The sequence below is a fragment of the Palaemon carinicauda genome, chromosome 8 (assembly GCF_036898095.1).
Source record: "Palaemon carinicauda isolate YSFRI2023 chromosome 8, ASM3689809v2, whole genome shotgun sequence".
Lineage (NCBI taxonomy): Eukaryota > Metazoa > Arthropoda > Malacostraca > Decapoda > Palaemonidae > Palaemon > Palaemon carinicauda.
This window is the reverse complement of record NC_090732.1, coordinates 157,187,596-157,212,780: the sequence shown is the minus strand read 5'-3', so window position 1 is coordinate 157,212,780 and position 25,185 is coordinate 157,187,596. Positions and strand designations below refer to the sequence as shown.

General features: G+C 43.7%; 2 protein-coding genes across 2 annotated transcripts in view; both read left to right on the top strand.

The window, feature by feature from the left end:
• Positions 1–25,185, top strand: part of LOC137646049 (mediator of RNA polymerase II transcription subunit 23-like) — a 714,542-nt gene that overhangs the window by 357,590 nt on the left and 331,767 nt on the right. The window lies entirely within an intron of this gene.
• Positions 1–25,185, top strand: part of LOC137644756 (KAT8 regulatory NSL complex subunit 3-like) — a 129,920-nt gene that overhangs the window by 44,112 nt on the left and 60,623 nt on the right. Inside the window, exons 4-5 of the mRNA XM_068377653.1 lie at positions 1,635–1,771; positions 24,858–25,058. Coding sequence (XP_068233754.1) covers positions 1,635–1,771; positions 24,858–25,058 — 338 coding nt within the window. The remainder of the gene's footprint in view (positions 1–1,634; positions 1,772–24,857; positions 25,059–25,185) is intronic.

Below are 25,185 nucleotides of genomic sequence, written 5' to 3'. Positions count from 1 at the left end.
GGACATGGCTAGAGTCCTGAAGATGCTGTCAGAACTTCCCTTCGAACCCCTAAAGATCATCTTGGACAGAGAGCTCACCCTCAAGACAGTTTTTCTGTTAGCGATGGCATTAGCAAAACGGGTAGGGGAGATTCATGGACTGTCGTATGAGGTGTCACACTCGAAGGGTTGGCGTGAAGCTACCTTCAGGTTCGTACCATCCTTCATGGCCAAGACCCAGAATCCAGTAGTCTGGGACCCCAAGTTTGAAGGATTCTCGGTGCCAGCAATCCCTCGTTCGGACAACCCGAGGGACTTGCTTCTGTGCCCTGTGAGAGCGGTACTGAAGTACTTAGAAAGGGCAGCCAGACTTCGACCCGAAATCAAGAGTCTGTTCGTCTCCTCAGGATTAGTAAAGAAGTCAATCTCCAAGAATACGATCTCCTTCTGGCTACGGCAGGTGACCATGAGAGCCTACAGTAGTGCAGGGGTTCCTCTCCCGGGGAAGCCTAGACCCCACGACATGAGAGGGCTTAGTACTTCGTTGGCCTTTGAGAAGAACATGGCAGTCGGCCAAATCCTGAGGGAAGGTACATGGGCTAGTCAGTCAACCTTCACAGCTCACTACTTGAAGGAGTGTTCGAGGAGATCCCTGGACGGATTCTCTCTCGGTCCCGTCATTTCCGCGCTTCAAAAGATTTCAAGGTGTAGCCCCAGGAAAAACCACGGGCAGTAAGTCCAAGAGACACAGGTTCTTTCCTTATCCCCTCTTTTCCCCTATTACCTTCCCTGAAATGACCCTAAAATCCTTTAACTGCCATGGGATACATCGTCAGTGAATGAATACTTCTCCAAGGATTTTTACAGAGGTGAGTTACTTAGATACTAAGATAGTTTTTTGGGTAGTTTTCCCTATTTCTCGTGTTTTCTCTTGGGGGGTCAGCAGAACCTAGCCTCCTATCTAGGTTCCCCTTTTCTCTCCTCATCACGGTCTCTGGGTCCTGTGGGACACTCCCACCTCCTAAGGTATAAGTCTCCTAAGAAAGTACAGTAGTTTGAGGTAAGTACTCTGTGTTGGAACAAATCACAAATTTTAAGTCATTTGTATTTTTCCTAACAGTACTTACCACGAACTACTTTCGGGTTATGGCCCGCCTATCCTACCCCAAGTGCCTTACAGGACTTAGTAGAAACCTATCTGTCAAAAACTTACTGGAGATCGAGGCCTGAGCAAGCATGCTCTCTGACCCCGGGTCGTCTCTGGGCGCTTATCACTCCGCCAGAGGTTACCCCGCATAGAAAACGGGAGTAGGGTAAACTACACAAAATTCTGGTCGGTTGGGAGGAGATCCCAGATACTCCTAAGAAAGTAGTTTGAGGTAAGTTTTGTTAGGAAAAATACAATTTACTTCAAATTTGTGATATTTTCTAGCTTAGCTGATATTCTATCCTATGTAAAGGACAAATGTTTGTATTCAAGCTGTTGCCAGATGATAAAAACATTTTTTATCATCTGGCAACAGCAAATTCCCATGGGTGCTGGTTAAAAGTATCTTAATTTTTTTTGCCATGTTTCCTTAAAACAGTTGAAAGATTTTAGAATTCTGTGTTAATAAAAATAACATTAAATAATTATGAAATGCTTTTTTTTTCAGGAAAGTGAGTCTGATATAGTGATGTTAGACCATCCCTATGCCAGACCTTGGAACTGGAGACCTGAATTATCTCAAGCTAGACCCCGAAAGATGTTGTTTGTGTCAAAAACCCCTCGGCATACACGAAGCAATCCTGGGTTAGTAGGCAATATTTTATATCCATTAAAAAAGAGTGTGTGTATGTGTGTGTGTGTGTTAGTTGTCTTCATTGGGAGCTGGAGTGTCCATTGAATTGATAACATGCCTCTTCCCAAACTCAGTGTGTTTGTCTCATCTCATGGCTTTAGGTCATAAATCTTAATTTGTACAATCTGTTCCTTCCTATGAGTATACAAGCCCTTGTCCTCTAAATAGGATGATGTCTTCATTGGGAGCTGGAGTGGCCATTGAATGGAAAACCTGCCTCTTCCCAAACTCAATCCAGGAAGGGGGTTAAAGGAAGAAGAAGGCGTTCCCTGCACATGTTTTATCTCTTTATTCCCCCTCCATGTTAAGTCTAGGTCTATCTTCCAGGTTAGATCTCTAGACATGCAAAAGAGGTGGAATGATCCTGGTTTTTGCACGGAAACTCTAGTGTGATTTCCAGTCTCCTCTCCCATTGGCTCATGATGAGTTGTTGTAAGGATGGAGTACAAGTTCTTTCTCCTCTTGTCCGAACCTGTAGGTTTTAGGCTGTTTTCAGTTGCAACTTGAACTCCATAATCAGCCTCTAGAGAGGGAAACTTCATACTATTGGTAACTTGAAGGACTTGCAGTGGATGCGAGCCTTCCTTTATTCTAAAGCACCTCTTTCATTCCTCAGTTGCTAACTTGAGTGTTAAGCTTGGGTCACCTGGAATGCTTCTTTGGAGTCTTGCCAGGACAAAACAAGGCTACCCCTTGGATCACTCTGCCCAGGCAAACGACAAATACCTTAGTATGCTGTTTGGTTGGGAGTATCCTTGTACTTATATCAGGAAACCGAGAGTAGCTCATTGGTTCCTGATTAGTTGGTAACTCTGAACCACTCATGATACAGTAGCAAGGAATAGATGGAGAGAAGGGCAAGTTTACTCTATCCCTTTTTCAGAAACATTTTCCAGAAGTATTAGTACTGTACTCTAGTCACACAAGAGACATCTGACAAAAGCTTCTTGGGAATTCTAGTGTGCACTTTTCTCCTTTGGGAATGATTGCCAAATCTTATCCGTTGACCATCGCCTTTTGGCAGTTTTTTCCAACGTGTGGGGCTCACCCCCCTCGGGGCCATGACGAGGATAATTGTATCTGAAAACTAACTACTGAAATTCAGATTTTCTGAATTTTGATGAAATTTTTCAGGTATGAATATGAAATGTAATTGTCTAAATATATAAACAATTTCAAATTCTATATTAAGGAATCAAACAATTATAAAAGAAAAAATTTGCAAATATGAAAATTGTACCGATTACCAGAAAGAAATCATTCATATAGTGCAGTGTTTCCCATTTGTTAAAAGTATGAATGAAGAATTAGGTATTTTGCTCAAAGATTTTGTCTGGTCTGTAAATTACATAATAAGCAGTCCATAAATAGGAAGACATTTTACAATTTTTTTTTTTTAAGATTTTGGTTCAGAACACACTGCTCTCCAATATTATTGTGAATCATGCTGGCTTCTCTATGGAAAAGTACTTAGGAGAATGTGATGAAATTAGAAGTGAAATTGCTACATTCCTTTGTGAAAATGAAGTCAGAGATAGTGATTTGTTCACTTAACGACTATTCATCCAAAAACTTGCTCACAAAGTTGACATTTTTTAAAAACTTGACCATCAGAATCAATCTATGCTGGGCCTCACATGAATATTTTCATGCAAAGTAAAAATAAGTGCATTTGTGAAGAAAATTGAGTTATGGAAAATGAATGTAGAAAATAACATTATTGTCATTCCAAATTTACAAGAATTTCTTATAAATATTTTAAAACACAAGATTGAAATTAATTGTATACCGATGTCAAAATGTCCTGTACGTGGATACAGATTGATGAAGAACCCATTTAGTTATAAGTTTACAAGTAAACTTTCTACATCTGAACAGGTGCAATTTATCGATTTTTCATGTGAGAGTTCATTGAAAAATTTGTTTGATGGAGAATGTTGGCATACATTTTGGCTACAAGTTAGAGTAACAATCTTTCTTGTCATTAAAGGCCATTGATGTTTTATTACATTTTTCAATATTATGGTTTTATGAATCAAGTTTCAGTTTTATAGCTTTTTTAAACAAAATACCCTTCTCGCATAGCAATAGAAAAAGAAATGAGTCACAGTTTCATCACATCCTCTTTGAGATTTGAGGAACTTTGCTTAGAGTAAAAATGCAAGCATTTTATTAGTGAAGGTAAGTGTATAGAAGTATAGATAGATAGATAGTGATATTATTAACATTTGCTGACTATGCCAGTAAATTACATTAATTAAGGAAAGAGGGGTGGAGGGCTGGAAGATACATGCCTTTCAAGGAATGGTGCTAGAATTAGAAAAGATTAGAAACCACTGCCTTAGGGTTTGGTCAGGTGAGTCTGTAGGCTAGTTGGTACTGAGCATTGCTCCTACCTTCATCATACCTACTGTATCATGACATAGGAGGCATGCCCAGGCCCTTAAGGAGGTGCTCTTCCTCATTTGGAGGGATTATTAGTTATTATCCTTTGACCTGTACCTCCAGAGTTTATCAAACAATTGGGAGTCTCATATGATGGTTTTCAATTAAGACCTGGTGAAGGTAAGACTTCGCACCCGTCCCAATTTTTGCTTTGAATAGGAGAGCGTCCTTGTCCTTGTAGAGTCGTTCTTCTCCATCCGGAGGGAGTAAATGATCTCATGAGCTAACTGATTCCTTCAGGGTCCTTCATTTGGAGTGTAAGCCTGGTATAATAGTTACCACTGCAAGGACTTTTGTCATGGATCAACACTAGGGTGTCCTACCAGGCTTGAAGCCCTAGTCTGATTATTATTATTATTATTGTTATTATTATTATTATTATTATTATTGTTATTATTATTATTATTATTATAAAGCTAAGCTACAACCCTGGTTGGAAAAGCAAGGTGCTGTAAGCATAAGGGCTCCAACAAGGAAAACTAGCTCAGTGAGGGAAGGAAACAAGGAAATAAACTGCAAGAAAAATAGTGAACAATCAAAATAAGATATTTTAAAAACAGTAACAACATTGAATTAGATCTTTCATATATAAACTATAAACAATTCTAAAAAAAAAAACAAGAGGAAGAGAAATAAGATAGAATAGTGTGCCAAAGTGTACCTTCAAGCAAGAGAACTCTAACCAAGACCAAAGAACAATGGTTTGATTTTATAGTACACTCCTAGAAGAGCTGCTTACCATAGCCAAAAAAATAGAAAGTACCGGTAGCCACTAAACAGTTACCTAGCAGTCGTTAACCCCTTGAGCGAAGAAGAATTGTTTGGTAATCTCAGTGTTGTCAGGTGTATAAGGAAAGAGTAGAATGTGGTAAGAATAGGCCAGACTATTCGGTGTGTTGGCAAAGGAAAAATAAGCCGTAACCAGAGAGAGAGATAATGTACACTGTAGTACTGTCTGACCAGTCAAAAGATCCAATATCTCTCAAGTGATAGTGTCTCAACAGGTGGCTGGTGCTCTGGTATACTTGGTCTCTGACCTAGTGGATAATCACATCTACGTGACTGAGACTTCACTGCATGCCAGCAGGTCGAGCAAGATCTTGCCACCACCCCTCTCCAGGCAGCGGAGGTTATACACACAAGAGAATGCGATGACTGCACCTCTGCAGATTGACTTGTTACTGTGCTCTGGTTTTCGTTGGAGAGACTAAAATTAAGTCATGTCATTCTCGGCATCTGAGTCTGTGGCTATGAAGGCTTTGGCCTTGGCCGCTATCCACTCTATTTCATGGCTTGATCAGTGGCCAAGGGCAGTTATGTAATTCGCAAAGCCAACAAAGTTATTAACTCCGTAGGTTTTGAAGAAGTACAAGAGTTTTGTACTGTCGGACGGGAAGGCAGTCTCCTTCCTTGGTCCTTAGTCAGTAAACCTACGGGCTAACTGGGTCTTGAAGAAGCGAGATGCATTGGTTTCTCACTTCTCAAGACAAGTTACCTCAGAGGTGGCGTCGGCGTTGAGGAATTTGTCGGTCTGGTGTGCCGCCACTTCTGCTGGATGGTCATTTACCAGTGGCGCTGTATTCATAGAGGACTGCTTCGCAATATTCTTTGATCCACCGTGCTGTCTTTTTCAAGGCCCCAGGCACTTCAAAAGGGACAGAGACCAAAGCTTCGGTTTCAGTCAAGCTAGGGTCAATGAAGGGTCCTGTGTCCCCTTCAGCCTCTTCGAAAAGAGCCTGTGCATGCACAGTATTTTTGATCAACCAAGTCTCTCCATTTAGGAAGAGTGGCAGTGGGAAGAGGGGAGGGAGATGCTGATGCCAGCATTACCCCTCTGTTGGAGCATCCAACATCCAAGAAAGCCCTGGCCTTGCTAGCAAAGGTGGAACCATTGTTGAAGAAGTATTTCCGGGCTTTTACAGTCATCACTTCCTGGTGGAAAAGTTAACTGGTGGCTGGAGACGTCATTGACCTCTCTCCACTGAACAAGTTTGTTTGCCATACAAAGTTCAGGAATGGGATAGTACAGTCTGTGCTGTATTCATTCAGAGAGGGAGACTTCATGCTTTTGATAGGCCTGAGGGATACATACTTTTAAGTGCCTGTTCATCAGACCTCTCAAAACTACCTGCTCTTCTTCCTCTGTGGTATGGTGTGCCAAGTGTTCCGCTTAGACCCACTCACGAGGGATACGTCTTTTGACGGATTTTGACTTTTGGTTGATCCTGGCCTCTTCAAAGAGGCAGTTGCTTCAGGATTGAAATCGGATTTTTGCGTTTTGCCATGATCTGGGGATTGTGATAAACTGGGAGAAATCAAATCTCATACCTGGGCATGCTACTAGACATGGCAGCAGAGAAAGTCTGTCTTACAGATGATCGCATCAGGGAGGCTGCAATCCTTTCTGTCCAAGGCTTAAATCCCTGCTCAGCACTGGCAATGTCTTCAAAATCTTCTTTCTTCATTGGAGAAGCTCATTCCTCACATTTGCCTCCACCAGTGAACTCTTTAATGGTGTCTGAAGGATTGCTGGTTGGTGGACAGGGATCCCCTGTTCCTTCCTGAGTTTGGGACGATCTGACTTAGTAGCACAACGAGGTAAATCTCACCAAGGGAGTTCCATTCGACTCGCTACTTCCGGACTTGTTTCTGGTCTTAGACACATCAAACGTTGGGTGAGGTGCACACATGAGCAATCTGGTTGTCTCAGGGGTGTTGATACAAGAGGAAAGTAATCTGTACATCTGTAACCTATGTTAACAAACAAAAAGGCACGGTCTTGCGCCCCCTTTACTAGCTAACCAACCGAATGTACAATTGGATGGCATTTCACACCATGGAGTTGTCAGCAAGTACATTCTGGGCAAGAGGAATGGGTTAGCAGACACACTCAGTTGCTTGAACCAGGTTGTAGCAGCATAATGGTCTGTGCATCCCCTGGGATCAGAAAGGCTTCTTGACGTGTGTGGCTCTTTGGGGACAAACGGGAAACTCCCTGTGCTTTCCTCCCCCGTTCCAGAACCATAGGCATTGTTCAAAGATGCCTTCCAACACCCATGGGATCACTTGGATGTGTATACCTTTCTGCTGTTCAGCCTGATCCGGCCAGTAATCAACAGACTTGATTTTCTCAAGACTTAGAATAACCCTGGTGATTTCCAGATGGCCCCATGGAGTGTGGTAGTCCGATCTGCTTGCGCTTTAAGTCAAAGTCCAGAGAGAACTACTCCAGTGGCCCATACTTCTCTGTCAGCCACACTAGCAGAGGTACCATAGCATCATGCTGTGGAGTCGTTAGCACTTAATGGATGGAAACTATCCAGCATCTCCTCTGAGAGAAGACTTTTTGCAAGGCACTGCACAGAAGATGTCTGGGTATTTCAGGAGCTCCCCTACAGCTGTTTACCAAGTTATATCGGCTGTCTTCTGCAATTGGTGTTGTAGAAGGGATATTTCTCTGGCTGGAGTAAATCTAACACATATCACGGATTTCCTCGTCTTCCTTTGCTAGAAGAAGTGTCTTTCAGTCATGCCTGTCAAAGACTAGCTCTCAGCCTCTAGTATTGTCTTACGATTGAAGGGCTTAGATCTTTCTTCTTCTTGGGAGTTATCTATGCTCATTAGAAGATTCAAAGTCTTGTCCACCTATGGACCTCAGGCCCCCTTAGTGGGATGTTACCTTGGTTCTGAAGGCTTTTACGTGTACCCCGTTTGTGCCTTTGGGGGGCTGCCGGCTAATACCGTTTTTTAAAGACAGGACTTTGTCATTCATATCACTTAATAAGGTGACTTAGGACATCTCCAAACTGCATAGGATTTTTGCCTCTGACTTTGGTTTTGCGACGCTAGGCGATTTATCCTGATAGTGAGTGTTTTTCAAATTCTATTTCCTCCCTTGATACTTAATATTAAGACCTGGGATTACTACCCTATATAGACCTGATGTAGACCTCCAATAAAATAGTAGTGTGTGCGAACTAGGTTTATTCCTGGCTTTCCATGCATCTTTTTTTCTCTGGTATATTCAGCAATAACTATGCCTTAGAAATGGTGCTAGAGGAGCATTTCATTGGACGACACAAGTTCCTCGCCCAGAAATAGATTTTTCCTTCGTCAAAATCCCTTTTTTCTCCTAAAAGTAATTTTTTGCTTGATGTGAATTTTTTTTTCATTATGGTGAAAAAATAAACCCTATATATCAGGGGAAAAAACTAAGAAAAAATATGAATAAAAAATGGAAAAAATGGCTATATTTTATTGTTTTATAATGTCCTTCTAAGTTATATACCAAATTCCAATGCTATATCCTTAAAACTAAGGGAGAAGATAGAATTTGAAGGTCAATAAGTATAGATTTAGATACGTGCATTCAAAGTTTTTCTTTGCATCTTTACAAAGACAATATCAATAAATCATGATTATTATGAATTTTATGTTCCCTTTTGGATATTAATAAACCAAAAATAAGTTATTTATTATAATTTAATCAGAAATGAAGATCCCTTTGTTCAATATGCTTCTTTAGATGAGACGGTCGCTCCTTCATTGTATCTCTCCTTCACAAACTCTGCTAATATCGCCAACATTACCCACTTCTGAACTCTTATTAGAGCAAATTTTTTTTCCTTGTGTTAGCAAGATGTTGAAATTGTCTTTTCCTCTGTGGCATATCTTTAAAACTAAGGGAGAAGAAAGAATTTGATGATCAATAAGTATAGTTTTGAGATACGGGTGTTCAAAATTTTTCTTTGTATTTTTACAAAGACAATGGTAATAAATCATGATTATTATGAATTTTATGTTCCTTTTTTAATGATAATGAACCTAAACAATGTTATTTATCATAATTTAATCATAAATGAAGATCCCTTTGCTCAATATCTTGCTTCTTTAGGCTTATGGTCACTCCTTCATCCACAACACTCTCTCTCTCTCCTTCACTAAGTCCACAGATATCTTTGATATTACCCACCTCTGAACTCTTATTAGAGCTAATTTTCTTCTTTATGTTAGCATGATGTTGAAATTGTCTTTTCCTCTTTGTCACGATGAAATTCTTACCGAAACCGATGAGTTGCATGATCTCTTTTATGCAGTCACCCACGCTGAGTGGTGTAAAGATAGTCTCCTTTAGTTTTGTGCTGGACTTAGTGACAAGTTCCAGAACCCGGCGGCACAAGATCCTAGTTTCGATTCCCTCTCCGTCCCCTCTCATTGGGAGGCATTGGGTGAGGATTAAGAGGAGGTGTTCTTGTGGTCCGTGAGGTCACTGCTGTGCTATCTGTAAAGTACCTGATACCTCACCCTTGAATGTCGTAAAATTTTCGTTAGCACTGGCAGACCCAAGAAAGAAGTCTCAAGGAACACAATATCTTTCTTACTTAGCGAGATGATATATGAGGCAGTCTAGTTGCCAGTCAGGACTTGAGCTCACTTGGTCCGGGGAATTAGCCCCACCCTCATTTTTAGGAGGAATCTGTCTGTGGTGAAGGCTGGTGTTTTGAATAGACAAACCACCTTCATAGCCTTTTACTTGCATAAGTGCACCCACAAGTCCTTTGACACCTACATGCTTAGACCTGTGGTGGCTGCTCAAGTTGTGTAACCAGCTCAGCTCTCACACTGAACAAGGATGCATCTCATCTCTGGTAATTTGTAGATGTAAGTCTGGAATTAAAGATGTTATAAGTGGCCATTTTCCTTTATTCTTCTGTCCTCCCCCCTCGGGGACAAAGCGGTTGAAATGTTTCAAGCTGCTCGGACCAGATGCTGCCAAGTTACATTCAGAACACCATCTTCAATTCCAAGTACAGTAAGTAATTCTCCATCCTCATGTAACAAGGAGGAGGATATTGGGTCTTATAACAATTCAATTAATTAATTATAATACTTGATATGTAACTTACTTGCATCCCTTCTGTGGGATATACTACCCATATGACAGAAAGATAGGAGGTGGCAGTGGTCCTTGCTTTGATTCCTTGGAGCTCGAACATTGATCACTTCCAGGAAAGAAATTGATTCCAGTTTGATTTTAGGGGACATCCAGCCCACAAAGAAGTCTCTCTCCATGATTAAAGGCAAAGATTTGTATACTGATAGGAACAAATGACCTATTTTTAAAGTGATTTATATTTTTCATAGCAATACAAACCTAAGTCCTTTAATAGAACTTCCTTCTTTAAACCATCCTTCTAAGTCCTGAGCCGAAATATCAAAACGAAAGTGAACACTGACTGGAAAGGGGGCAGGGCTTTTCACCCCACTCCCTATCAAGTTGGAGAATTGCTCATTATCCAACTTTTAGTGAGCAATTCTAGCTTGCACTTAAACAATCTCTCTAATTAAGGACAGGTTTGTATTGCTATGAAAAATACAAATTACTTTTAACATTTGTGTTTGTTTAAAAATTCCTTTTAAGTTACTCTTTCTGCATTTACCTCCCAGCTCAGTCCTTGGGCCAAGGGTCAAAAGTGACTTGATACATTGGGGCATACCCACCTACCTCCTGCTAGCTACCATACCTACATTGTTAAAAATTCAATGGTCGTTCCTGCTCACTAAAGATATACTCCAGTTAAAAAGTTAAAAAGACTCGGGTTTGCATAGTTTGGAAAAGTACAAATTACCTTGAATACTTGTGATTTAATTTATTTGAGACATTGATAATTATTTGTTTTTACATTGAATTTTAATTGATTCAAGTGAGTTTCACATTTGACTTATTACTGTATTTTTTTAACTTTTCCTTGTTAGAAAATTTTTAGTATCAAGTTTATAACACTTGCCTATGTTTACTCACTATAGTACCCATCTACATCTACCACTTTTATTAAATTAGTTAGAAAGGTTATAATCTTACAAAAAATTAGTGCACCAACTCATATGTGTATAAGATTGACAACATGATCCTTGAAATAGCACTAACGTAAAGACCTGTCATACAAATGTTATGAGCAGAATCAAGGAATTTCTCAACAACAAATTGAAAGCGGATTAAAAGACAGTTTGCTAAGAAACATTAAAAACTCAGTTGGCAATAAGCAAAGATATAGTTACCTCAACCTTATTAACTTAATGGAGTTACACTATAAAGTTTCCAACAGATGCAGGAAGGGCTTCTTTTGGATTCAGTATAGAATGTTTTTGATGCACTGTACTTTTCCTTGATTTTACATAAGAGAAATTAGATACAAGGGGGATGTCTTATTCATCCCTCATCTATTTGGTTGCTGAGTAGAAGCTTTGTTTTCTTGTGACTGATTAGCTGATCTGTGTACATAATTGAAGCTTTAGCAAATTAAAACTTTTGTCTTGTACATAGGTGGTTTACTACTTGTGATACCTATTAAGATGACCTCTGTTACATGGTTCTTCATTTAGCAGAAGCAGGGACTTAACTGTTAAGAGTTCTAACCTAGAAAGAAATTCAGAATAATTATGAATTACTGGTTTTTGTTAAAAAAAAATCATACTCTGGTATAAAAATAGGGTAAACTACACAAAATTCTGGTCGGATGGGAGGAGATCCCAGATACTCCTAAGAAAGTAGTTCGAGGTAAGTACTGTTAGGAAAAATACAATTTTAAATATTTAACTTAGCCGGTGAATATATAATAGCTGCAACTCTGTTGCTCGACAGACACATACAATAAAAACTCGCCAGCGATCGCTATACAGGTTGCGGGTGTGCCCACCAGCGCCAACTGTCGGCCAGATACCACTCTCGATGTAAACAAAGACTCAATTTCTTCTCTGTCGACGTGTCGACAAGACGTACTTTTATTCGCTGTAGAACCTGGAGTTTTCTCAACATATTTGGTGAAGTACTTTCATTTTGGTTTGAGCTTTCGCAGTGCAGGTGTTTTATCTTCATCTTAAATCTTGAACTCGTTTTTGGATAGATTTAATTTTTGTTGACAAAGAGAGTATGGACTTTCTTTGACTTTTAAATGGCCGACCCTTCCCTTAGACGGAAGTGGGTTTAGGCTTTTAGCAATTATCTTATCAAGTTATAAATTAATTATAGATTTTCCTCTATATATTTTATATCTCACCGCCTTTATTAGGCCTCTTTGATTAACTTTCCATTTATAATAAACATAAAAATAAATTTTAATGATTTGTTTATATGCGACCTTTCCTGAGAGTAGGCGGTCCTAACTTGGAAACCGAAGTTAAACAACGTTGAGCCCTTTCAATCGTAAATAGCTTTTAAAGAGCTAATGATTTAAAACTTTTTAAATGAATATTTTTTAATAGATATTTTATGAAAGATTTTCTTTGAATAGTCTTCGTACTGTTTTCAAAGATGAACTAACGTTTAGTTTATTTATGCTATGCAGTTTGCGCTCTATCGTTACGATAGAGAGAGAGAGTATCACGGTTTCACTTTGCAGAAAGAGTAAATCAATTCTGACGTTTTGTTCATTCTTCTTTCAAAGCTTAAATGTTTTAAATTCTATTTTTCAATATTAAACTTACCCGATGATCATGTAGCTGTCAACTCCGTTGCCCGACAGAAATCTACGGTCGGGATACGCCAGCGATCGCTATCCAGGTGGGGGTGTACTCAACAGCGCCATCTGTGGTCAGGTACTCAAGTACTTCTTGTCAACAAGAACTCAATTTTTCCTCTGTCGTGCCGCCGGCAAGACCTACTTGGATACGCTGTTGATTTTGGAGTCTTTTGTTCACGATTTGGTGATGTATTTGCTCTAAAGTTTAGCCTTCGCTGTTCAGGAAGCTTTATCCTTAGCTTAGCAAGCTTTTGGAATTAATTTGATTTATTGGTAACGAACTTTGCTTAATTTTGGAATTCCCCCTTGACTACTTCTAAATTCAAGATGTCTGACCATTCCCAAGTTCCTAAATACAGGCAGTGTAGTGTTAGGACTTGTACTAGGCGTCTTCCGAAGGCCTCTATAGATCCTCACACCGTATGTTCCAATTGTAGGGGTAAATCCTGTCAATTGGAAGATCGATGTGGGGAATGTGCTGGGCTTTCGGAATTCGATTTTAACGAATTCCTTAGATATGCACGTAGGTTAGAGAAGGAGAGAGATAGGAGGAGTTCTTCTCGCTCTGTGGATTTTTCCTCTCCCCATGCCCCTCAACCTTTTCCTTCCCCTGTGGTGGTGACTCCCGAACCTGCTACGAGTGCTCAGCCTGCAATGGCTGATATGTTGCGTGCCATTCAGGCTCTCGGTGATAAGGTGGAGTCGTTGGTTAGTGACCGCAATCAGCTCTTGGCAGATGTCAGAGAGCTGAAAGCGAAGAGTGCAGTGGGAAGTGTTAGTGCTAGTGATGTGCATAGTGTCAATGTCAGTGTTGCGCATGAGGGTACATCTGTGCGTGCCAGTCGTCCTCCCAGTCCGGGACCTCTTGCAAGCTCCCAAGCCCAGGGGAGAAGCAATGTCGAAGGACCAAAGGGTTCGGCAGGCCTTGATCGGCGCACGGATGTATCCTCAGTGGTTGCGGACGTATCTGTTAAGGATCGTCCCATCCACATACAGACGAATGAGCCCTTACATTCCTCGTCTGTGGAAGAAGTTTCCAGGAGGAAACGGTGGACCAAGGTCTCACGACCGCTCAAACGTAAGGTCCCTTCCGAGCTAGTCCAACGGCCCAGGTGTAGCCACTGGGTCAGTTCGGACTCGCCACAGTCATCTGATGACTGCACACCTCCCAAGAGAGGTAGAGTGGTCCCTCAACAGGCTACTGCTCCGTCTGTTGTTGCTCCAACCACAGTAGACCCTAAGTGGTCCATGCTGCAGACTATGCAGTCTCAGCTTGCGGCATTCATGCAGGAGTATCATGCCGAGAAGGTTAACACCTCTCCTGTTAACCTACAACCCGCAGAGGTTGTGCACTCAGCAGATACTGCGGCTGCCTGTTCCCACACCCCACCTGTGAGAGCTCCTCCACCGATGCGCAGTCCTCCCTGCCAGACGCATGTTCTTGCTGCACCATCTGCTAACATGCGTGAGCTGCCGCATCAGGAGTTGCCGGGTTCCAGCACTATGCGGCATTCTCCTCAGCCCATGCAGCATGCTCTGCAGACCTTACAGCATGCTCCGCATACCATGCAGCATGAGCCGCATACCTTACAGCATGCTCTGCATACCATACCGCATGCTCCTCAGCCCACTGCAGCCCCTCCCACACACCAGCCCTCTGCTTTTGTTGTTGCCAGCTCGCAGACTGTCCAGCAGAGGCATGATGATGGATCCGCAGGTACGCATGCACCCGTTCTGCAGGATTCAGCCGTTCAGCTTGCTGCTCTGCCTTTGCCACTCACAACTCAACTTTCGGATGATGATGTATCGGATGATGAAGCTGCTCATCTGGATGAACCTCACTCTGATGTTGAAGGACACAAGTCTTCGCCACCCTCCTTAGACTTTCGCAAAGTCCTTGCCTTGTTCAGGGACTTGTATCCTGAACATTTTGTGTCTGCAACCCCTCGTTCTCCTCCCTCCGAGTTTGCTCTGGGCATGCAGTCTGCTGCGCCTGCCTTCACCAAGCTTGTTCTCGCCAGATCATCTAGGAGAGCTTTGAGGGTTATGGGGGACTGGTTGCATTCCAAGAAGCAACTGGGAAGGACCTCTTTTGTGTTTCCTCCTCCCAAGCTTGCTTCTAAGTCGAGCGTCTGGTATGCCACGGGAGAGGAACCTGGCTTGGAGGTTCCTGCCTCTGCCCAGGCCGACTTCTCAAGTCTGGTTGACTCTCCCCGCAGGTTGGCTATGAGACGTTCGAAGATCTGCTGGTCCTTTTCAGATCTAGATCATCTGTTGAAGGGAGTCTTTCGTGCCTTCGAGATATTCAACTTCCTCGATTGGTGTTTGGGAGCCTTAAGCAGGAAGACTTCCCCTTCAGATAAGGACTCGGCCATGCTGATCATGTCTAGCATGGACAAGGCAATTCGGGATGGGTCTGGTGAACTTGCGGCTTCATATGTATCAGGAGTCCTCAAGAAGAGAGAACATCTTTGCTCCTTCATATCTGCTGGTATCACTCCTTGCCAGAAGTCAGAGTTGTTGTTTGCTCCTCTCTCCAAGTGTCTGTTTCCGGAGGAGTTGATTAAGGGGATGGCTGCCTCACTTATCCAGAAGGATACTCATGATCTGGTGGCTTCTTCTGCACGTAAGGCTAAAACCTTACCTTCCGTGCCTAGACCCTTCCGCCCTTTAGCAGTTGATACACCTGCTTCTAGGTTCATCCCGCCCTTTCGTGGCAGAACCTCCAGCAGAGGAGGTACCCGTGCAGACAGTCACCGTGGCAAGTCCAAGAAGGGTTCCAAGTCCGCAAAAGGCAAGTTTTGACTGCCTTCCTCTCCAGACAGCAGTAGGAGCCAGACTCAAGACCTTCTGGCAAGCTTGGGAGAGCAGAGGTGCAGACGCTCAGTCTGTGAAGTGGCTAAGGGAGGGATACAGAATTCCGTTCTGCCTCAATCCCCCTCTAGCTACATCTCCCATCAACCTCTCTCCCAACTACAAGGAGAAGGACAAGAGGCTAGCGTTGCAACAAGAGGTGTCGCTCTTGCTACAAAAGGAAGCAGTGGTCATAGTCCGGGATCATCAATCCCCGGGCTTTTACAACCGTCTCTTCCTGGTAGCCAAGAAGACAGGAGGTTGGAGACCGGTGCTGGACGTCAGTGCTCTCAATGCTTTTGTCACCAAGCAGATGTTCACGATGGAGACGACGAAGTCGGTCCTAGCAGCGGTCAGGCAGGAGGACTGGATGGTCTCGTTAGACCTGAAAGACGCATACTTTCACGTCCTCATCCATCCAGACTCCCAACCTTTCCTAAGATTCGTCTTTGGAAAGGTTGTGTACCAGTTCCAAGCCCTGTGCTTTGGCCTAAGCACGGCACCTCTTGTGTTTACCAGACTGATGAGGAATATTGCGAAATTCCTTCACTTGGCAGACATCAGAGCCTCCCTCTATTTAGACGACTGGCTTTTAAGAGCTCCCACAAGTCGTCGCTGTCTGGAGAATCTCAGATGGACTATGGATCTGACCAAGGAACTGGGTCTGTTAGTCAATTTAGAGAAGTCCCAGCTCGTCCCATCCCAGACCATTGTCTACCTGGGTATGGAGATTCAGAGTCGAGCTTTTCGGGCTTTTCCGTCGGCCCCAAGGATCAACCAAGCCCTAGAATGCATCCAGAGCATGCTGAGAAGGAACCGATGCTCAGTCAGGCAGTGGATGAGTCTAACAGGGACACTTTCATCGCTGGCCCTGTTCATCGAGTTAGGGAGACTCCACTTCCGCCCCCTTCAGTATCATCTGGCTGCTCACTGGATAAAGGACATGACGCTAGAGACGGTCTCAGTTCCTGTTTCCGAAGAGATGAGGTCTACTCTAACGTGGTGGAAGAACAGCATTCTTCTCAAGGAAGGTCTACCTTTGGCTGTTCAGACCCCCGACCACCGCCTCTTCTCGGACGCATCAGACACGGGCTGGGGTGCGACATTGGACGGACAGGAATGCTCGGGAACATGGAATCAGGAGCAAAGGACACTTCACATCAATTGCAAGGAGTTGTTGGCAGTTCATCTGGCCTTGATAAACTTCAAGTCCCTCCAGCTAAACAAGGTGGTGGAGGTGAACTCCGACAACACCACAGCCTTGGCTTACATCTCCAAGCAGGGAGGGACTCATTCGAGGAAGTTGTTCGAGATCGCAAGGGACCTCCTCATTTGGTCAAAAGATCGAAAGCTCACGCTGGTAACGAGGTTCATTCAGGGCGATATGAATGTCATGGCAGATCGCCTCAGCCGGAAGGGTCAGGTCATCCCCACAGAGTGGACCCTTCACAAGAATGTTTGCAGCAGACTTTGGGCCCTGTGGGGTCAGCCAACCATAGATCTGTTCGCTACCTCGATGACCAAGAGGCTCCCGTTGTATTGTTCTCCGATTCCAGACCCAGCAGCAGTTCACGTGGATGCCTTTCTGCTGGATTGGTCCCATCTCAACCTGTATGCATTCCCGCCGTTCAAGATTGTCAACAGGGTACTTCAGAAGTTCGCCTCTCACAAAGGGACACGGCTGACGTTGGTTGCTCCCCTCTGGCCCGCGAGAGAATGGTTCACAGAGGTACTGCAATGGCTGGTCGACGTTCCTAGGACTCTTCCTCTAAGAGTGGACCTTCTGCGTCAACCTCACGTAAAGAAGGTACACCCAAACCTCCACGCTCTTCGTCTGACTGCCTTCAGACTATCGAAAGACTCTCAAGAGCTAGAGGCTTTTCGAAGGTGGCAGCCAGAGCGATTGCCAGAGCAAGGAGGACATCCACTCTCAGAGTCTATCAGTCTAAATGGGAAGTCTTCCGAAGCTGGTGCAAGGCCAATGCAGTTTCCTCAACCAGTACCACTGTAACCCAGATTGCTGACTTCCTGTTACATCTAAGGAACGTAAGATCCCTATCAGCTCCTACGATCAAGGGTTACAGAAGTATGTTGGCAGCGGTTTTCCGCCACAGAGGCTTGGATCTTTCCACCAACAAAGATCTACAGGACCTCCTTAGGTCTTTTGAGACCTCAAAGGAACGTCGGTTGTCCACTCCAGGCTGGAATCTAGACGTGGTCCTAAGGTTCCTTATGTCATCAAGATTTGAACCGCTCCAATCAGCCTCTTTTAAGGACCTCACATTAAAAACTCTTTTCCTCGTGTGCTTAGCAACAGCTAAAAGAGTAAGTGAGATCCACGCCTTCAGCAGGAACATAGGTTTCACATCTGAAACGGCTACATGTTCCTTGCAGCTCGGTTTTTTGGCTAAAAACGAGCTTCCTTCACGTCCTTGGCCTAAGTCGTTCGAGATCCCAAGCCTGTCCAACTTGGTGGAGAACGAACTGGAGAGAGTACTTTGCCCAGTTAGAGCTCTTAGGTACTATCTAAGAAGGTCAAAACCTTTACGAGGACAATCAGAAGCCTTATGGTGTGCTATCAAGAAGCCTTCTCTACCAATGTCTAAGAACGCAGTTTCTTACTACATCAGGCTTCTGATTAGAGAAGCACATTCTCATCTGAAGGAAGAAGACCTTGCTTTGCTGAAGGTAAGGACACATGAAGTGAGAGCTGTGGCTACTTCAGTGGCCTTCAAACAGAACCGTTCTCTGCAGAGTGTTATGGATGCAACCTATTGGAGAAGCAAGTCAGTGTTCGCATCATTCTATCTCAAAGATGTCCAGTCTCTTTACGAGAACTGCTACACCCTGGGACCATTCGTAGCAGCGAGTGCAGTAGTAGGTGAGGGCTCAGCCACTACATTCCCATAATCCCATAACCTTTTTAACCTTTCTCTTGAATACTTTTTATTGTTGTTTTTGGGTTGTACGGTCGGCTAAGAAGCCTTCCGCATCCTGGTTGATTTGGCGGGTGGTCAATTCTTTCTTGAGAAGCGCCTAGGTTAGAGGTTGTGATGAGGTCCTTTAGTATGGGTTGCAGCCCTTTATACTTCAGCACCTAAGAGTCGTTCAGCATCCTAAGAGGACCGCTACGCTCAGTAAGGAAGACGTACTTAATAAAGGCAGAGTAATGGTTCAAGTCGACTTCCTTACCAGGTACTTATTTATTTTATGTTTGTTATTTTGAATAACTAATAAAATGAAATACGGGATACTTAGCTTCTTTGTTAACATGTATGCTGGTCTCCACCCACCACCCTGGGTGTGAATCAGCTACATGATCATCGGGTAAGTTTAATATTGAAAAATGTTATTTTCATTAGTAAAATAAATTTTTGAATATACTTACCCGATGATCATGAATTAAAGAACCCGCCCTTCCTCCCCATAGAGAACCAGTGGACCGAGGAGAAAATTGAGTTCTTGTTGACAAGAAGTACTTGAGTACCTGACCACAGATGGCGCTGTTGAGTACACCCCCACCTGGATAGCGATCGCTGGCGTATCCCGACCGTAGATTTCTGTCGGGCAACGGAGTTGACAGCTACATGATCATCGGGTAAGTATATTCAAAAATTTATTTTACTAATGAAAATAACATTTTAAAGGAATTTTTTAATTGAAAAACCTTTCAGTTTTTTCCTTGGGTCAAATAACATGTTTTTTTGACGAAACGTAATTGGGCTCTTCTCTTAGGTGCGAAATCAAGAGAGAGAGAGAGAGAGAGATAGGGATGGAGGGAGAAAGAGGAGAGAAAACGTTCCGTTCAAGCGGGTAACGTTGTTCTCGAGTTACTCTCGTCCCTAGTCTCTGTACGGGGAGGTAAGGATAAAACGTTGTTAGTTTTATTCTCGTCCCCAGGCAATGTACGGTGAGAGATTGAAAATGTAGTTTTGAATGAACTAGTGTTTAGTCTCTTCCCCAGCCACTGAATTTTTTTATCTTAAAAGATGTTTACTGTTTTTTGCTGGTATTAATGTGCTTGCATTATACGACTGATTTCGCTATTACTACCTTTTGATGAGGGTAGAATTGCGTGCTTCAGGTAGAAATCAGTAAAAGTTTCGATTTCAGTGAAATAAGTGCAAAACAGAAAATCGTAGTGATAAAGTGATATTGCGCAAAGTGTTACAGTGTTGCGACCGAGGGTTCGTCTGTTCGTGCCTGTCGTTCACCTAGTCCGGGACCTCTTGCAAGCTCCCAAGCCCAGGGGAGAAGTAATGTCGTACGACTTATGGGTTCGAGAGGCCTTGATCAGCGAACAGACGTTCCCTCTATGGTATCGGGTGTATCTTACCAAGATCTCCCCTACCATAAGGCGAGAGAGACAATTTTCTCCTCGTCATCCGAAGGCTTTTCGCATAAGAAACCTGAAACAAGGTTTCGAGGCCCTTAAGCGAAAGTCAGTCCTTTCAGGACAGGTCCAGCGTCCTGGTTGTAGCCATTAGGACAGCTCTGACCCTATGCAGTCATCGGAAAACTGCTCGCCGCCTAACAAAAGCGTAACACAGACTCCGAGAGTCTTTTTGTTGGCAAGGTTTTGCGGTTACAGACGTTACCCTCGTCTCTTACCGCAACCTTTTCCGTTGATCCTAAATGGGTTGTACGGCAAGACATGCAGAATAAGCTTGCCTCCCTTATGGAAGACTATTCTGCCGATTAGTCCGTTAAGCCTAGCCGTTTATCTCATCGAGATCCTGGCTTTCAGCCAACCTAACGTTCCTTTGTGCGTCCTGTTGACGTTGGCGTAGCTAAGTCACGTCAGTCAGGTTGTTTAGAACCACACTCGATGCGGTCTCGTGTGGATTTTCACCCACATTTGGACGTTAAACCACTTGCTGATGCTCCTGCTGACGTTCAGGATGTTCGCTAACAATCGGAGTTGACTTGTTTTGACGCTGTGCGTCAACCTCCGCATTCTAGAGTTGTTTTGACTGCTCAGTCTAGGCGGTCAAAGCAGTCTCGAGTGGACGCCGTGCGTCCTCACGCACCTGTTGTTGTTGACAGTGCACAGACTGTCTAGCAGTTACATGACGTTGCGTCCTGGTCTCTCGCACCTGTTGTTGTTGACAGTTCACAGACTGTCAAGCAGTTACATGACGTTGCGTCCTGGTCAGCTACTAATGCACCAGTGCGTGGGGACTCTGCTTGTAAAGCATTGCCACCACGGTAGGTCTCTCCCTTGCTTGAGACTCAGCTATTATCGGACAAGGTTCCTTTAGATGAGGAAGTTGCTGTTCCCCCTCCTACTGATATTCCCTTGAGGACTCTGTCAGACGGAGAGGAGCCTAAAGCTGCTTAGCCCTCTATGGACTTTAAATAAATCATGCTGATTTTTAAAGATCTTTGTCCGGATCTTTTTGTAACTGCTGCTCCTCGTTCGCCTAAACGTCAGAGCTTACACTAGGCCTAGCTACTTCGAAGCCGTTGTTTTATAAGCTAGTGCTCTCTCGCTCTCCTAGAGAGCTTTACGTTTGCTAGGCGACTGGTTTATCACCAGGAGGAGTTTGGGGGATACAGCCTTTGCTTTCCCTTCTTTTAGACTGGCTTATAGAGCGAGAGTCTGATATGACACGAGAGAAGTTATCGGCTTGGGAGTTCCTGCCTCTGCCCAGATAGACTTCTCAAATCTCGTAGACTCTCCCTGGCGCCTGGCCAGGAGACGCTCCAAGATTTTACAGGTCAACTTCACAGCTGTTTTCGAGCCTTTGAAGTTTTGCTGTACAATTATATCATGCATAAACAAGGCTTTCAGGGATGGCTCCAATGATCTGACAGCCACGTTCTCTGCAGGGACAAGTCCCTCAGGGATGGCTCCATGATTTGGCAGCCATGTTCACTGCAGGAGTACGTAAGAGGCGAGTGCGCTAAATGTATTCATTGTCAAGACAAACTTCACGATGAAGTCTACCAGGCTGTCTTGACAGCATTTATGGAAGGCGACTGGATGGTCCCTCTCGACCTTCAGGAGGCAAACTTCCACATTCCTATACACCCGGATTCCCAACCGTTTCTGAGGTTTGTTTACAGGAATGTGGGGTACCAGTTTCGAGCTATCGGAGATCAGAGCCTCCCTGTACTTGGACGACTGGCTTCTCAGAGCCTCTTCCAGTCATCGCTGTCTGAAGGATCTCAATTGGACTCTAGATCTGACCAAGGAATTGGGACTCCTAGTCAATTTGGAAAAGTCACAGCTGGTCCCATCCCAAACTATTCTGTATTTAGGGATGGAGATTCACAGTCAAGTTTTTCGGGCTTTTCCGTCGGCCCCCAGAATAGATCAAGCCCTGCTCTCCATCCAGAAGATGCTGAAGAAAGAACGCTGCTCAGTCAGGCTGTGGATGAGTCTGGTAGGGACGCTGTCATCCCTGGAGCAATTTGTCTCGCTAGGAAGACTACACATCCGTCCTCTTCAATTCCATCTGGCTTTTCACTGGAAAAAGGACAAGACGCTAGAGGCGGTCTCGATCCCGATTTCCGAAAAGATAAAGTCTTGTCTGACTTGGTGGAAGGACCATATCAGCCTACAAGAGGGTCTTCCCCTGGCAGTTCAGATACCCAACCACGTTCTCTTCTCGGACGCATCGGACTTGGGCTGGGGCGCGACGCTGGATGGTCGGGAATGCTCAGGTCTGTGGAACTCGAGTCAGAGGAGCATGCATATCAACAGCAAGGAGCTTTTGGCGGTTCATCTGGCCTTGATAAGCTTCGAGAATCTCCTTCAAGGCAAGGTGGTGGAGGTAAACTCGGACAACACCACGGCCTTGGCGTACATTTCCAAACAGGGAGGTACCCACTCACTGACTTTGTACGAGATCGCAAGGGACCTGCTCATCTGCTCAAAAGATCGAGGCATCTCCCTAGTAACGAGGTTCATCCAGGGCGACTTGAACGTCCTAGCAGATTGTCTCAGTCGGAAAGGTCTAGTAATCCCAACCGAATGGACCCTCCACAAGGATGTGTGCAAGAGACTTTGGACGACTTGGGGTCAACCCATCATAGATCTCTTTGCAACCTCGCTGACCAAGAGGCTTCCAATCTATTGCTCTCCAGTCCCGGACCCAGCAGCAATACATATAGATGCCTTCCTCCTAAATTGGTCACATCTAGATCTTTACGCATTCCCACCATTCAAGATTGTCAACAAGGTACTGCAGAAATTTGCCTCTCACGAAGGGACAAGGTTGACGTTAGTTGCTCCCCTCTGGCCCGCGAGAGAATGGTTCACCGAGGTACTTCGATGGCTAGTAGACGTTCCCAGAAGTCTTCCTCTAAGAGTAGACCTTCTACGTCAACCACACGTAAAGAAGGTACACCAAAGCCTCCACGCTCTTCGTCTGACTGCCTTCAGACTATCGAAAGACTCGGGAGCTAGAGGCTTTTCGAAGGAGGCAGCCAGTGCGATTGCTAGAGCAAGGAGAGCGTCTACCATTAGAGTCTACCAATCGAAGTGGGAAGTCTTCCGAGACTGGTGCAAGTCAGTTTCCGTATCCTTGACCAGTACCTCTGTAGCCCAAATAGCTGATTTTCTATTTTACCTGAGAAAAGTACGATCCCTTTCAGCTCCTACTATCAAGGGCTACAGAAGCATGTTGGCCTCGGTCTTCCGGCATAGAGGCTTAGATCTTTCCAACAATAAAGAACTGCAAGACCTCCTTAAGTCTTTCGAGACCTCTAAGGAGCGTCGTTTGGCTACTCCTGGGTGGAATTTAGACGTGGTCCTAAGATTCCTCATGTCAGACAGGTTTGTGCCTTTACAGTCAGCCTCCCTGAAAGATCTCACTCTTAAGACACTTTTCCTGGTATGCTTAGCCTCGGCTAAAAGAGTCAGTGAGCTTCATGCCTTCAGCAAGAACATCGGGTTTTCGTCAGAAAAAGCTACTTGTTCTCTGCAACTTGGTTTCCTAGCCAAAAATGAGCTACCTTCTCGTCCTTAGCCTAAATCTTTCGATATTCCTAGCTTATCGGAGATCGTAGGCAATGAACTAGAAAGAGTCTTATGCCCTGTTAGAGCTCTTAAGTTATACTTAGCTCGTACTAAACCTTTACGAGGCCAATCTGAAACGTTATGGTGTTCGGTTAAGAAACCATCCTTGCCTATGTCAAAGAATGCTTTGTCATATTTTATCAGATTGTTAATACGAGAAGCTCATTCACACTTGAGTGAGGAAGACCGATCTTTGCTTAAGGTTAAGACGCACGAGGTTAGAGCTGTAGCAACTTCCGTGGCCTTTAAGCAAAATAGATCTCTGCAAAGTATCATGGACGCAACCTATTGGAGAAGCAAGTCAGTGTTCGCGTCATTTTACTTGAAAGATGTCCAGTCTCTTTACGAGAACTGCTACACACTGGGACCATTCGTATCAGCGAGTGCAGTAGTGGGTGAGGGCTCAACCACTACAATTCCCTAATTCCATACCCTTTTAATCTGTCTCTTGAAATGTTTTAATGTTGTTTTTATGTGTTGTCCGGAAGGCTAAGAAGCCTTTCGCATCCTGGTTGATTTGGCGGGTGGTCAAAGTCATTTCTTGAGAGCGCCCAGATTAGGGGTTTGATGAGGTCCTGTTGTATGGGTTGCAGCCCTTGATACTTCAGCTCCTGGGGGCATGTCAGCATCCTAAGAGGATCGCTGGGCTCCGTAAGGAAGACATACTTACAAGGCAGAGTAATTGTCTAAGTCGACTTCCTTACCAGGTACCTATTTATTTTGGTTTTGTTATATTGATAACTGCCAAAATGAAATAAAAAACTCTTAGCTTGTACGATGTAAACATATTTAACTCTGGTCTCTACCCACCTCCTTGGGTGTGAATCAGCTATTATATATTCACCGGCTAAGTTAAATATTTAAAAATGATATTTTAATTATATAATAAATTTTTCAATATACTTACCCGGTGAATATATAAATTAAACGACCCTCCCTTCCTCCCCAATAGAGACGCAGTGGGATGAGAAGAAATTGAGTCTTTGTTTGCATCGAGAGTGGTATCTGGCCGACAGTTGGCGCTGGTGGGCACACCCGCAACCTGTATAGCGATCGCTGGCGAGTTTTTATTGTATGTGTCTGTCGAGCAACAGAGTTGCAGCTATTGTATATTCACCGGGTAAGTATATTCAAAAATTTATTTTATAATTAAAATATCATATTACTTAAAATTTGTGATTTTTCCCTTTTCAGATATGATGAAGTAAGTGATGTTGATGGTGAACCAGCACCTCTGCCACCATTGCCTTATGATTTGAGCAAGGCTCAGCAAGTAATGAGTGAGTGTGAAAGGCATGTTGTGTTTGCTCGACTTGATCAAATAAAGATGGAAAATAAGCCAGAAGAAACAAAACCAGCAGATGATGAAGAAGACTGGGAAGAAAAGATACCAAAGTAAGTGCAAATGCAAATTATATTATTGTTATGAAGTTGGGTCATGCTGTGCTATCTGTGTGTTCTTTTCTTTCTTCTTTTGAATCCTTGCAATTGCTTCTTATGGTAAGCAGTCTTTCATTTCATT